The sequence below is a fragment of the Oncorhynchus gorbuscha genome, unplaced genomic scaffold (genome assembly GCF_021184085.1).
Source record: "Oncorhynchus gorbuscha isolate QuinsamMale2020 ecotype Even-year unplaced genomic scaffold, OgorEven_v1.0 Un_scaffold_854, whole genome shotgun sequence".
NCBI classification, from domain to species: Eukaryota; Metazoa; Chordata; class Actinopteri; order Salmoniformes; family Salmonidae; genus Oncorhynchus; species Oncorhynchus gorbuscha.
Window position 1 is genome coordinate 1 of NW_025745843.1, and position 12,344 is coordinate 12,344.

General features: G+C 47.5%; 1 protein-coding gene across 1 annotated transcript; it reads right to left on the reverse strand.

The window, feature by feature from the left end:
* Positions 1 to 2,310: 2,310 nt before the first annotated feature.
* LOC124020549 (zinc finger and BTB domain-containing protein 5-like) lies at positions 2,311 to 10,683 on the reverse strand. The gene is made up of 4 exons (XM_046335783.1): positions 10,402 to 10,683; positions 7,428 to 7,457; positions 3,616 to 4,470; positions 2,311 to 2,358 (listed from the first exon to the last, which is right to left on the reverse strand). The coding sequence occupies exons 2-4, from the start codon at positions 7,452 to 7,454 to the stop codon at positions 2,311 to 2,313; spliced, it is 930 nt and encodes a 309-aa protein (XP_046191739.1). The 5' UTR covers positions 7,455 to 7,457; positions 10,402 to 10,683.
* Positions 10,684 to 12,344: the final 1,661 nt, after the last annotated feature.

The following is a 12,344-nucleotide window of genomic DNA, read 5'->3' on the forward strand; positions in this document are numbered from 1 at the left end:
CTGTAAATTTTACCAGGATAACGTTCACCCCCCGACAGTGATCACATCCATCACCTACCGAAGCATCTACATGAGTGTCGGCCATGTTGCTGTTCTGCCCTCCCCCTCCCCTCCCCTCCGAAACATCTACATCAGTGTCGGCCATGTTGCTGTTCTGCCCTCCCCCTCCCCTCCCTCCGAAGCATCTACATCAGTGTCGGCCATGTTGCTGTTCTGCCCTCCCCCTCCCCTCCGAAGCATCTACATGAGTGTCGGCCATGTTGCTGTTCTGCCCTCCCCCTCCCCTCCCCTCCGAAGCATCTACATCAGTGTCGGCCATGTTGCTGTTCTGCCCTCCCCCTCCCCTCCCCTCCGAAGCATCTACATCAGTGTCGGCCATGTATGGAAAAACCCAAAACTTCCGGTAAGTTTTACCAGGAATTTCCCAATCCAGCTCAACCCTACCTACCAGGCCAGCCTACAGACAGTAAGGCATGTTGCCGTTCTGCCAGCGTAGGCAGGTGGGAGTGTTTGTACAGGCTGAAACGCTTGTCTCGTTAGCATTTAGTTAGCATCCACTATGGGAATCCCCATAGTGTTAGCATACCGCTAATTTGGCAATAAAAAATAAAAAAAGACTTTTATTTACCATTAATTCGCAATGCCCGGTAATACCGTTTCGCTCCAGTATGGCACAACGATGATATAAAGGGTATTAAAATCTGGATACCGTTCACCCCCCCCCCCTTCCCTCCGAAGCATCTTACATCAGTGCGTCAGCCATGTTGCTGTTCTGCCCTCCCCCCTCCTCCTCCGAAGCATCTACATCAGTGTCGGCCATGTTGCTGTTCTGCCCTCCCCCCTCCCCTCCCCTCCGAAGCATCTACATCAGTGTCGGCCATGTTGCTGTTCTGCCCTCCCCCTCTCCTCCGAAGCATCTACATCAGTGTCGGCCATGTTGCTGTTCTGCCCTCCCCCTCCCCTCCGAAGCATCTACATCAGTGCGTCAGCCATGTTGCTGTTCTGCCCTCCCCCTCTCCTCCGAAGCATCTACATCAGTGCGTCAGCCATGTTGCTGTTCTGCCCTCCCCCTCCCCTCCGAAGCATCTACATCAGTGCGTCGGCCATGTTGCTGTTCTGCCCTCCCCTCCCCTCCGAAGCATCTACATCAGTGCGTCGGCCATGTTGCTGTTCTGCCTCCTCCTCCCCTCCGAAGCATCTACATCAGTGCGTCGGCCATGTTGCTGTTCTGCCCTCCCCCCTCCCCTCCGAAGCATCTACATCAGTGCGTCGGCCATGTTGCTGTTCTGCCAACGCAGACACGTGGTCTTGGAGTGTTTGTACAGGTGAGACGACTGGCTGAAGCGTTTGCCGCACTTGAGGCAGGCGTACGGTTTCTCCCCGGTGTGGACCCTGATGTGTTTCTTACAGTCGGTCAGAGTGAGGAAAGTCTTACAGCAGATGCGACAGGCGTACTTCCTGGCTCCTTCCACCACCAGGACGTTGTGTTCGGACAGTGCCTTCTTACACTTGGAGAGGACGTCCGCAGAGGCACGGGTCAGCTGGGGGCGAGGTAAGGACGAGGACGAGGTGGGAGGGGCCTGACTCCGTAACCTCCGAACCGTTCAGAAGCAAGGGTCCCCTTCCACCAGACTGGAGGAAGACAGGGCGTCTTGGGAGATGAACGACCCCCGTTTCTCCTCCGCCACGCTGTCGCTTTTAGGTGCGATGCGGCCGGTATCCAGGGAAGCCCAGGAGCTTCCCCCGAGAGGCTGGGCCAGGGAGTGCAGACCCAGACTGGAGCGCTGGTTCAGAGAAACGGATCTGGGAAACTCCTCCTCCTCCTCTGGGGTTTCTGTCTGGCCATGCAGGGGACGAGGAAGATCGAATCGGCGTCTGTAGAGAATCTCGAGACCGTCGCCACCCAGCAGGTGCAGGTGGTGGGCCGACCCGGACGGAAGGGCATCAGGCGGAGCTATTGGTTCGGAGTGTTCCGGCTCCAGCAGGAAGTGATGTGTCGCTGCCATCGCCTCGCGGTCGTCGTGTTGAGGAGGTCGTCGTCCCGGCATCGACCCCGACCCCCCGCTCCGAAGACCTTGGCGCCGTGGAAGCTAGAAATCCTAAACCAGACTTCCGTCAAGATGGTTACCAAACCACCGCCAATCCCACTACCAAGACCTCCTTTGAGCAGGAGCTGGGAACTGGGCTGGAAGCTGTTGGTCAGAGGAGGAGAGACTATGGTCGCTGCTCTGTGGGTCAGTTCCCCTTCTCTCCCCTCCTCCTCCTCTTCCTCTTCCAGGTCCCAGCTGGTCGCTACCCCGGATGGTGATGTCATCCCAGCTGGCTCTGGGAGCTCAGAGGCTCACACTTGACCACCACCTGGAGGAGAGGAGAGAAGAGGGGAGAGAGAGAAGATAGGGAGGGGAGGAGAGAGAAGAAGATACAAGAGGAGATGAGGAGAGAGGAGGGGAGGAAGAAGATAGGGAGAGGAGGAGAGAGGAGAGGAGGACAGGAGATGGGGAAAAAAGAAGAGGAGGGGAGGAGGGAAAAGAGGAGGGGAGGAGAGGAAAAGATAGGAGGAGAAGATGAGAGAGGAGGGAAGAGGAGAGGAGAGAGAGGAGAAGATAGGAGAGGAGGAGAGGAGAAGTGAGGAAAGGAGAGAGGAGAGGATGGGAGAGGAGAGAGAAGGACAGGAGGAGATGAAAAGGGGAGAAGAGAGGAGAGAGGAAAGGAAGAGAAGATAGGGGAGGAGAGAGACAGACATGAAGGAGGACAACAGGATATGACCCATTACTTTATCCAAGGTTGGGTTTAAACCCTTTATTTATCCAAAGGTAAAAGATTAATTAATACTAGACAGTTGTTTCATACATTGCTCTTTAAATGGTATTTATCCCAAATGGCACCTGGTCTAATGTAGTGCATTATGGGTCCTGGTCAACAGTAGTCCACTATGGGTCCTGGTCAACAGTAGTGCATTATGGGTCCTGGTCAACAGTAGTCCACTATGGGTCCTGGTCAACAGTAGTGCATTATGGGTCCTGGTCAACAGTAGTCCACTATGGGTCCTGGTCAACAGTAGTGCATTATGGGTCCTGGTCAACAGTAGTCCACTATGGGTCCTGGTCAACAGTAGTGCATTATGGGTCCTGGTCACCAGTAGTCCACTATGGGTCCTGGTCAACAGTAGTGCATTATGGGTCCTGGTCTAATGTAGTGCATTATGGGTCCTGGTCTAAAGTAGTGCACTATGGGTCCTGGTCTAATGTAGTGCATTATGGGTCCTGGTCTAATGTAGTGCATTATGGGTCCTGGTCAACAGTAGTGCATTATGGGTCCTGGTCTAATGTAGTGCATTATGGGTCCTGGTCAACAGTAGTGCATTATGGGTCCTGGTCTAAAGTAGTGCACTATGGGTCCTGGTCTAAAGTAGTCCACTATGGGTCCTGGTCAACAGTAATGCATTATGGGTCCTGGTCAACAGTAGTGCATTATGGGTCCTGGTCAACAGTAGTGCACTATGTGTCCTGGTCACCAGTAGTGCATTATGGGTCCTGGTCAACAGTAGTCCACTATAGAGGGAATAAGGAGATATTTGGGATGCAAATGAAGTATTTCCTGTTAAAATGTCATTACCTGTCCCTGATGCTCCCGTACTTCCTCCTCCTCCTCTTCCTCCGTTATCTTCACCTCCACCCCATCACCATGGTGACTCCCCCCATCCAGGGACTCCTTCCCGACACCCCTCTCCTCCGCCATCCCTTGCTCCTCCCCTTCGCAGCGTCCGCCGTCCGATTGGCTGGGCATCTGGGACTCGTCCTGGGACACGCCCCCTACTAGGCCGGTGATCGCCGCGTCCAGTCTGTCCTCCTCCCCAGTCTTGTGAGAGTCGGGGGAGAGTAGTCCCACTTCCTCATCCCCGTGGGTCCCGGAGGGGCGGGGCCTCTGCCTGGGCCTGTCCTCAGATAGGCTAAAGCTCAGGGAGGGCTTTCTCTTGTGGAAGCGTCGAACGGGGAAGGAAGCTTTGTGCTCCACTACACCACTAATGCTAACACCATCGCTACCACCCCTTAGCCCATCCTCCTCCACCCCGCCCAGGGCAGAGCTCACCAGGCTTAGACCCAGCTGCTGCAGCAGGAACGACCGCTGGAGCCTGGACGTAGCAGCGTTAGCCGCCAGGTTAGCGTTAGCCTCTTGGTTAGCGTTAGCGGCTAGGTTAGCGTTAGCGGCTAACTCGGCGGTTGCCTGCTGCTGCCTGAGTCTCTGCTGTTCTGCGTGGGTGTGTTGGCGGTGTTGTGTGGCCCGGTGGTCTGCCGGCGGGGACATGGGCATGGTGCGGGTGGTCAGGTAGTGCTTACAGGCCTTGACTACGGCGTTCAGGTGGAGGTGAGAGGCAGCTAGCAGCACGTCCATCACGTTGCTCTCTCCTAGCATCAGGGTGGAGGTGTACATCATGTCCACCAGGGCAGCAAACGCCTCCGCTGTCACCACCTGCAGTAACACATCACCATAATCATCATCATCATCATCATCATCATCATCACCACCTGCAGTAACACACATCATCATCATCATCATCACCACCTGCAGTAACACACATCATCATCATCATCATCATCACCACCTGCAGTAACACACATCATCATCATCACCACCTGCAGTAACACACATCATCATCATCACCACCTGTAGTAACACACATCATCATCATCACCACCTGTAGTAACACATCATCATCATCATCATCATCACCACCACCTGTAGTAACACACATCATCATCATCATCACCACCTGTAGTAACACACATCATCATCATCATCACCTGCAGTAACACACATCATCATCATCATCACCTGTAGTAACACACATCATCATCATCATCATCATCATCACCACCTGTAGTAACACACATCATCATCATCATCATCATCATCACCACCTGCAGTAACACACATCATCATCATCATCATCATCATCACCACCTGCAGTAACACACATCATCATCATCATCATCATCATCATCACCACCTGTAGTAACACACATCATCATCATCATCACCACCTGTAGTAACACACATCATCATCATCATCATCATCATCATCATCACCACCTGTAGTAACACACATCATCATCATCATCATCACCACCTGCAGTAACACACATCATCATCATCATCACCACCTGCAGTAACACACATCATCATCATCATCATCATCATCACCACCTGTAGTAACACACATCATCATCATCATCATCACCACCTGCAGTAACAACACATCATCATCATCATCATCATCATCATCACCACCTGCAGTAACACACATCATCATCATCATCACCACCACCTGTTATAGACTCATCATCCTCATCCTCATCACACGTTATAAACTCAACATCCTCATCACCCGTAATACTCATCATCCTCATCTTAATCATCACCATCGTCATCATCCTCATTACCCCTGTTATAAATGCATCATCCTCATCACCCGTAATACTCATCATCCTCATCTTAATCATCACCATCGTCATCATCCTCATTACCCCTGTTATAAATGCATCATCCTCATCACCCGTAATACTCATCATCCTCATCCTCATCATCACCCCCGTCATCATCCTCACCTTAATCATCACCATCGTCATCATCCTCATTACCCCTGTTATAAACTCATCATCCTCATCTCCCGTAATACTCATCATCCTCATCTTAATCATCACCCCCTTCATCATCCTCATCTTAATCATCACCCCCGTCATCATCCTCATTACCCCTGTTATAAATGCATCATCCTCATCACCCCTAATACTCATCATCCTCATCCTCATCATCACCCCCGTCATCATCCTCATCTTAATCATCACCCCGTCATCATCCTCATCTTAATCATCACCCCCGTCATCATCCTCATCTTAATCATCACTCCCGTCATCATCCTCATTACCCCTGTTATAAACTCATCATCCTCATCACCCGTAATACTCATTATCCTCATCTTAATCATCACCCCCGCCATCATCCTCATTACCCCTGTTATAAACTCAACATCCTCATCACCCGTAATACTCATTATCCTCATCTTAATCATCACCCCTGTCATCATCCTCACCATCACCCCCGTCATCATCCTCACCATCACCCCCGTCATCATCCTCATCATCACCCCGTCATCATCCTCATCTTAATCATCACCCCGTCATCATCCTCATCTTAATCATCACCCCCGTCATCATCCTCATTACCCCTGTTATAAACTCATCATCCTCATCACCCGTAATACTAATTATCCTCATCTTAATCATCACCCCCGTCATCATCCTCATTACCCCTGTTATAAACTCATCATCCTCATCACCAATAATACTCATTATCCTCATCTTAATCATCACCCCCGTCATCATCCTCATTACCCCTGTTATAAACTCAACATCCTCATCACCCGTAATAGACTCATCATCCTCATCTTCATCATCACCCCCGTCATCATCCTCATCATCCGTAATAGACTCATCATCCTCATCACCCGTAATACTCATCATCCTCATCTTAATCATCACCCCCCTCATCATCCGTAATAGACTCATCATCCTCCTCATCATCACCCCGTCATCATCCTCATCACCCGTAATACTCATCATCCTCATCCTCATCATCACCCCGTCATCATCCTCATCATACTCATCATCCTCATCTTAATCATCACCCCGTCATCATCCTCATCTTAATCATCATCTTAATCATCACCCAGTCATCATCCTCATCACCCGTACTCATCATCCTCATCTTCATCATCATCACCCCCGTCATCCCTCATCATCCTCATCACCCGTAATACTCATCATCCTCATCTTCATCATCACCCTCATCATCCTCATCTTCATCATCATCACCCGTAATCCTCATCATCCTCATCACCGTAATTCATCATCACCCTCATCATCCTCATCCTCATACTCATCATCCTCATCTACCCGTCATCATCCTCATCCTCATCATCCTCATCGTAATTCATCATCCTCAGTCATCCTCACCTCGCTGTCCAGTTGTATCATGTTCATGCTCCGTCTCCCTGACGGTGAACAGGGCTCGGAAGTGAGTGCTGCCGCCAGCACCGAGCGGTTAAAATGGCGGCTGCCCACCACAATGACACAGTCGCACAGCTGGCTGTGGACGCGCTGGTAGTTCAGCTGCTGGAAGACCTATAATAACAATATGAATCACGTGTGGCTCAGTCGCTAGCTAAGAGCACGGGCTCGTGGGTTCGATTCCGCTGAGGCCACGCGTACATGTGACAATGTAGGAACGCGACTTTTAAGTCGCTTCAGATAAAGGCGTCTGCCAAATGGTCTAGAGTCTTATATTATATTATTTGAAAACAATACACTTTATTGTTGCGATTTCTTTTTCATATACTGACAGAAATCATAAAGTTGTTTGCATTTTACCTGGTTGAAGTGGCCCGGGAAGTCCATGACCTGCAGGGAAGGAGGAGGAGAGGAAGGGAGGAGGGGAGGAAGGGAGGGGGGGAAGGATGGGGGGAGAGGGAAGGGAGAGAGGGAAGGGAGGGAGAGGAAGGGGAGGGGAGGGGAGGAAGGGATGGGGGGAGAAAGGAAGGGGAGAGGAAGGGAGGTGGAGAGGAAGGGATGGGGGAGAAAGGGAAGGGAGAAGGAGGAAGGGGGAGGATGGGAGGGAGAGGAGGGAGGAGGGAGAGAGGGGAGGGAGGGAGGGGAGAGAGGGAGAGAGGGAGGAAGGGGAGGGAGGGAGGAAGAGGGAGGGAGGGGGGAGGGAGGGGAGGGAGAGGGGAGGGGAGGAGGAGGGGAGATTTAATCTTAAAGGAAGGGAGGAGGAAAGGGGGAGGATGGGAGGGAGAGGGGAGGAGGGAGGGGAGGGGAGAGGGAGGGAGGGAAGGGGGAGGGACTAAAAGGGGAGGGAGGAAGATATTTTTACTAGGAGGGAGGAAGAGGGGAGGGAGGGAGAGGAGGAGGAGGGGAGGGAGGGAGGGGGAGGGAGGGGAGAAAGGGGGAGGGAGAAGGAGGAAAGGGGGAGGATGGGAGGGGAGAGTAAAGAGAGGAAGGGAGGGGGGAGAGAAAGGGAAGGGGAGAAGGAGGAAAGGGATGGGGGAAACAGGATTGTAAAAAAAATCTGTTGTGTAATAAATGTGAGGAAAATGAGGTCCTCTTCCTGACAGAACCTTTGATTGATTAAAAAGTTAGCTTTAAATTGACTGCCAGTGGAGGGGACATTATAGTAGACTATGGTCAATGCTTTGAATATGACATGCTGTAGAAGGGCAGTAGCTACACTAGCTATCACAATTAATTAGTTGAATATATTGACAAATAGATAATAGATGTCTTGTTGAAGCTATTGCATAGACTATTCCACGGTTAAGTGAAAGTGGGGAACTAGTAACAATATTGAAGAGAATATTGTAAAAATGTGTGAAATGAAAGCCAGTATGTCTATGCGAAGACATTAGTCAAAGTACAAGCTGTCTAGACAGCTATCTAACTAAATAACTAGTGATATCTGTTAGCCAAGCCGATCAGAGACTCTCCCCCTCCCCAGTCTGGTGAATACCATCATTGCTAAACTAAGCTAAACTAAGCCAAGCTAAACTAAACTAAGCCAAGCTCAACCAAGCTAAGCTAAACTATGCCAAGCTAAACTATGCCAAGCTACACTATGCCAAGCTACACTATGCCAAGCTAAACTATGCCAAGCTAAACTAAGCCAAGCTAAACCAAGCCAAGCCAAGCTAAACCAAGCCAAACTAAGCCAAGCTAAACTAAGCCAAGCCAAACTAAGCCAAGCTAAACTAAACTAAACTAAACCAAGCTAAACTAAACCAAGCTAACCTAAACTAAACCAAGCTAAACTAAGCCAAGCTAAATTAAGCCAAGCCAAGCCAAGCCAAGCTAAACTAAGCCAAGCTAAACTAACTAGCAAGTCAGCAACTGGATATCCAGTTATCTAGCTAGTTAGCTACTTGCTAACTTTTTGAGAAAGGCTGTGTTAAAATAAATAACAGTGAAACACACTTTGATTTGCGGTGAAGTAGCTTAGCTAGCATGACCGACATGTTTTTTTGGTTTTGTTTATAATAACAACATCAGCTCATCGAAGTATAATTATTCTGTTTGCTCGCTTAGGTGTACGGCTACAATGGTTAATGGCTAATGCTAACTACCTGTTATTATCATTAGCTAATGCTAACTACCTGTTATTATCATTAGCTAATGCTAACTACCTATTATTATCATTAGCTAATGCTAACTACCTATTATTATCATTACCTAATGCTAACTACCTATTATTATCATTACCTAATGCTAACTACCTATTATTATCATTACCTAATGCTAACTACCTATTATTATCATTAGCTAATGCTAACTACCTGTTATTATCATTAGCTAATGCTAACTACCTATTATTATCATTAGCTAATGCTAACTACCTATTATTATCATTAGCTAATGCTAACTACCTATTATTATCATTAGCTAATGCTAACTACCTATTATTATCATTAGCTAATGCTAACTACCTATTATTATCATTAGCTAATGCTAACTACCTATTATTATTATCATCATTAGCTAATGCTAACTACCTATATCATTAGCTAATGCTAACTACCTATTATTATTATCATCATTAGTTAATGCTAACTACCTATTATTATTATCATCATTAGCTAATGCTAACTACCTATATCATTAGCTAATGCTGACTACCTATTATTATCATTAGCTAATGCTAACTACCTATTATCATTAGCTAATGCTAACTACCTATTATCATTAGCTAATGCTAACTACCTGTCATTAGCTAATGCTAACTACCTATTATCATTAGCTAATGCTAACTACCTGACATTAGCTAATGCTAACTACCTATATCATTAGCTAATGCTAACTACCTATATCATTAGCTAATGCTAACTACCTATATCATTAGCTAATGCTAACAACCTGTCATTAGCTAATGCTAACTACCTATTATCATTAGCTAATGCTAACTACCTATTATCATTAGCTAATGCTAACTACCTATTATCATTAGCTAATGCTAACTACCTGTCATTAGCTAATGCTAACTACCTGTCATTAGCTAATGCTAACTACCTATTATCATTAGCTAATGCTAACTACCTATTATCATTAGCTAATGCTAACTACCTGTCATTAGCTAATGCTAACTACCTAGATAGATTTGCTTAACGTTATTATTATTAACATCTGTCAAGTCTCATCCCCTAGAAAGCAGCAAAGCAAAAGAAAACATGCAACATCGATAACACAAATAAAACCTTAAACATGATGATATAACACAAATAAAACCTTAAAACATGATGATATAACACAAAATAAACAGTCTAAGCTAGCTCGCTAATGTTAGCCGCCGGTCGGTTACCGTGTTTGTGTGGTCGGTGCTACTCCTCCACGGGTCAGGGTGGACGGACCGGGTTCATCAAGTCCACTGGACCGGACTGAAGGAGGACTACCGACGGCTAGACGGCTCTTCATGGACCGCTATAACGCTTCTCCCGGTGCTCACAGTCACATTAGTCAATATGTGGGAAACCCGACTAGGTTAAAACCCTCCTCCTCCAAAAAAAAGGGCACAGACACCAACACAGCCAAATAGCTACGACTCCATGTTGTTACTTTGAACGAATCTAAATTTAGGTTTTTAACCCAAAGAGGGTCTTTCAGGGAGGGGGTGCGGTGTCTGGAGCTCGATGGTGGATGTATTTCCTCTCCCCTCCAAAAGGACACAGACAACACAGCTGAATAGCTACGACTCCGCTCTGGCTAGAGCAAGGCCCGCCTCCAACTCTTCAGGACCAGTCAGATGATCAAACACGACGAGACTCCACCTACATTATTCTGTGTATACATTCTGCTGTAAACTCTGGCTGAGCAGCCTAATTATTCTGACTCCTCACAGGAGTCACATTCCATAGGTCCGTGCACGATAAACGGCAGGACAAGATATCTTTGACCAATAAAACAGCCTTTTTGATACACCTGATTTCACTCTGTCCAGCGTCGTTGTTTTGCATTCCCTCTCCAGTATGAAACACCAACATTACCCGCCCAAAACAGGGTCTTGGTGTTTTTCCTCTCCTCCCAGACTCTGTAGGGGGCGCTACACTCCTATCAGCGCACCGTGTTAACGGGTTGCAGTACCACTCCTCGCCATCGGGTGTCGCTGTGGGTTTTTGTGTGTGTGTGGAGGATGAATATATTTCCGTTTTTTTTTTTAAGGTCCGCTGACTGACAACAAACATGGATGCCGATTGCACATTGGTTTGCTGTGAAGAGGAGAGAAGACGATAAAGCTGCTATTGGTAAATATGACTATTTATGTTACGGACTAATTATTCATTTTAAATACAAGATTGCAATTTTAAGCGTCTGCAATAATTGACAACACGTAAATCCACCCTGTTCCGTAGTACACGTGGATGCGCTCATGTTAACGCAGTGACGTTAAATGTATAGTAACTTCGGGATTTTGTCATTGAAGTCCTTTATCTACTTCCCAAGAGTCAAATGAACTAATGCATACCATTTTTTAAATGTCTCTGAGCTTTGTGGTGAGCATAGAGGGCACTATTGTATTGAAGGTATTGAAGCTGTGGTCGATAAACAGCATCCTCACACATATACGCATTCATGTCAATCATCAATCCCCGGTCTTTCTCTCAACAGTTCAGTTCTCTAACGGCATCCTGAGGAACACACAGCAGCTGGACTCTGCTTCTATAAGAACGTGGACGAGACCAACCCGAGGAAGAAGAACCGACGCATGCTGGGTGAGATCACTACGCCTGGTGTAGGGGTGACGTTGTAGGGTGACGTGTAGGGTGACGTTGTAGGGTGACGTTGTAGGGTGACGTTGTAGGGTGACGTTGCCTCTAGAACGCTGATCTTAGATCAGTTTTAGATCTGTACCCAGGAGCAAAACACAGAGTTGATAAATATGATAAATAAATAAATACAATTATAAATATTGAGTTTATAAATATTGGACATTTTTGGTAAAACAACATTCCTTCTTCTTCTCTCTGACACGGTCTTCTTCCTGTGTTTTTAAGGCTACTTCTCTCTGACACGGTCTCCTTCCTGTGTTTTTAAGGCTACTTCCTGTGTTTTTAAGGCTACTTCCTGTGTTTTTAAGGCTACTTCTCTCTGACACGGTCTCCTTCCTGTGTTTTTAAGGCTACTTCTCTCTGACACGGTCTTCTTCCTGTGTTTTTAAGGCTACTTCTCTCTGACACGGTCTCCTTCCTGTGTTTTTAAGGCTACTTCTCTGACACGGTCTCCTTCCTGTGTTTTTAAGGCTACTTC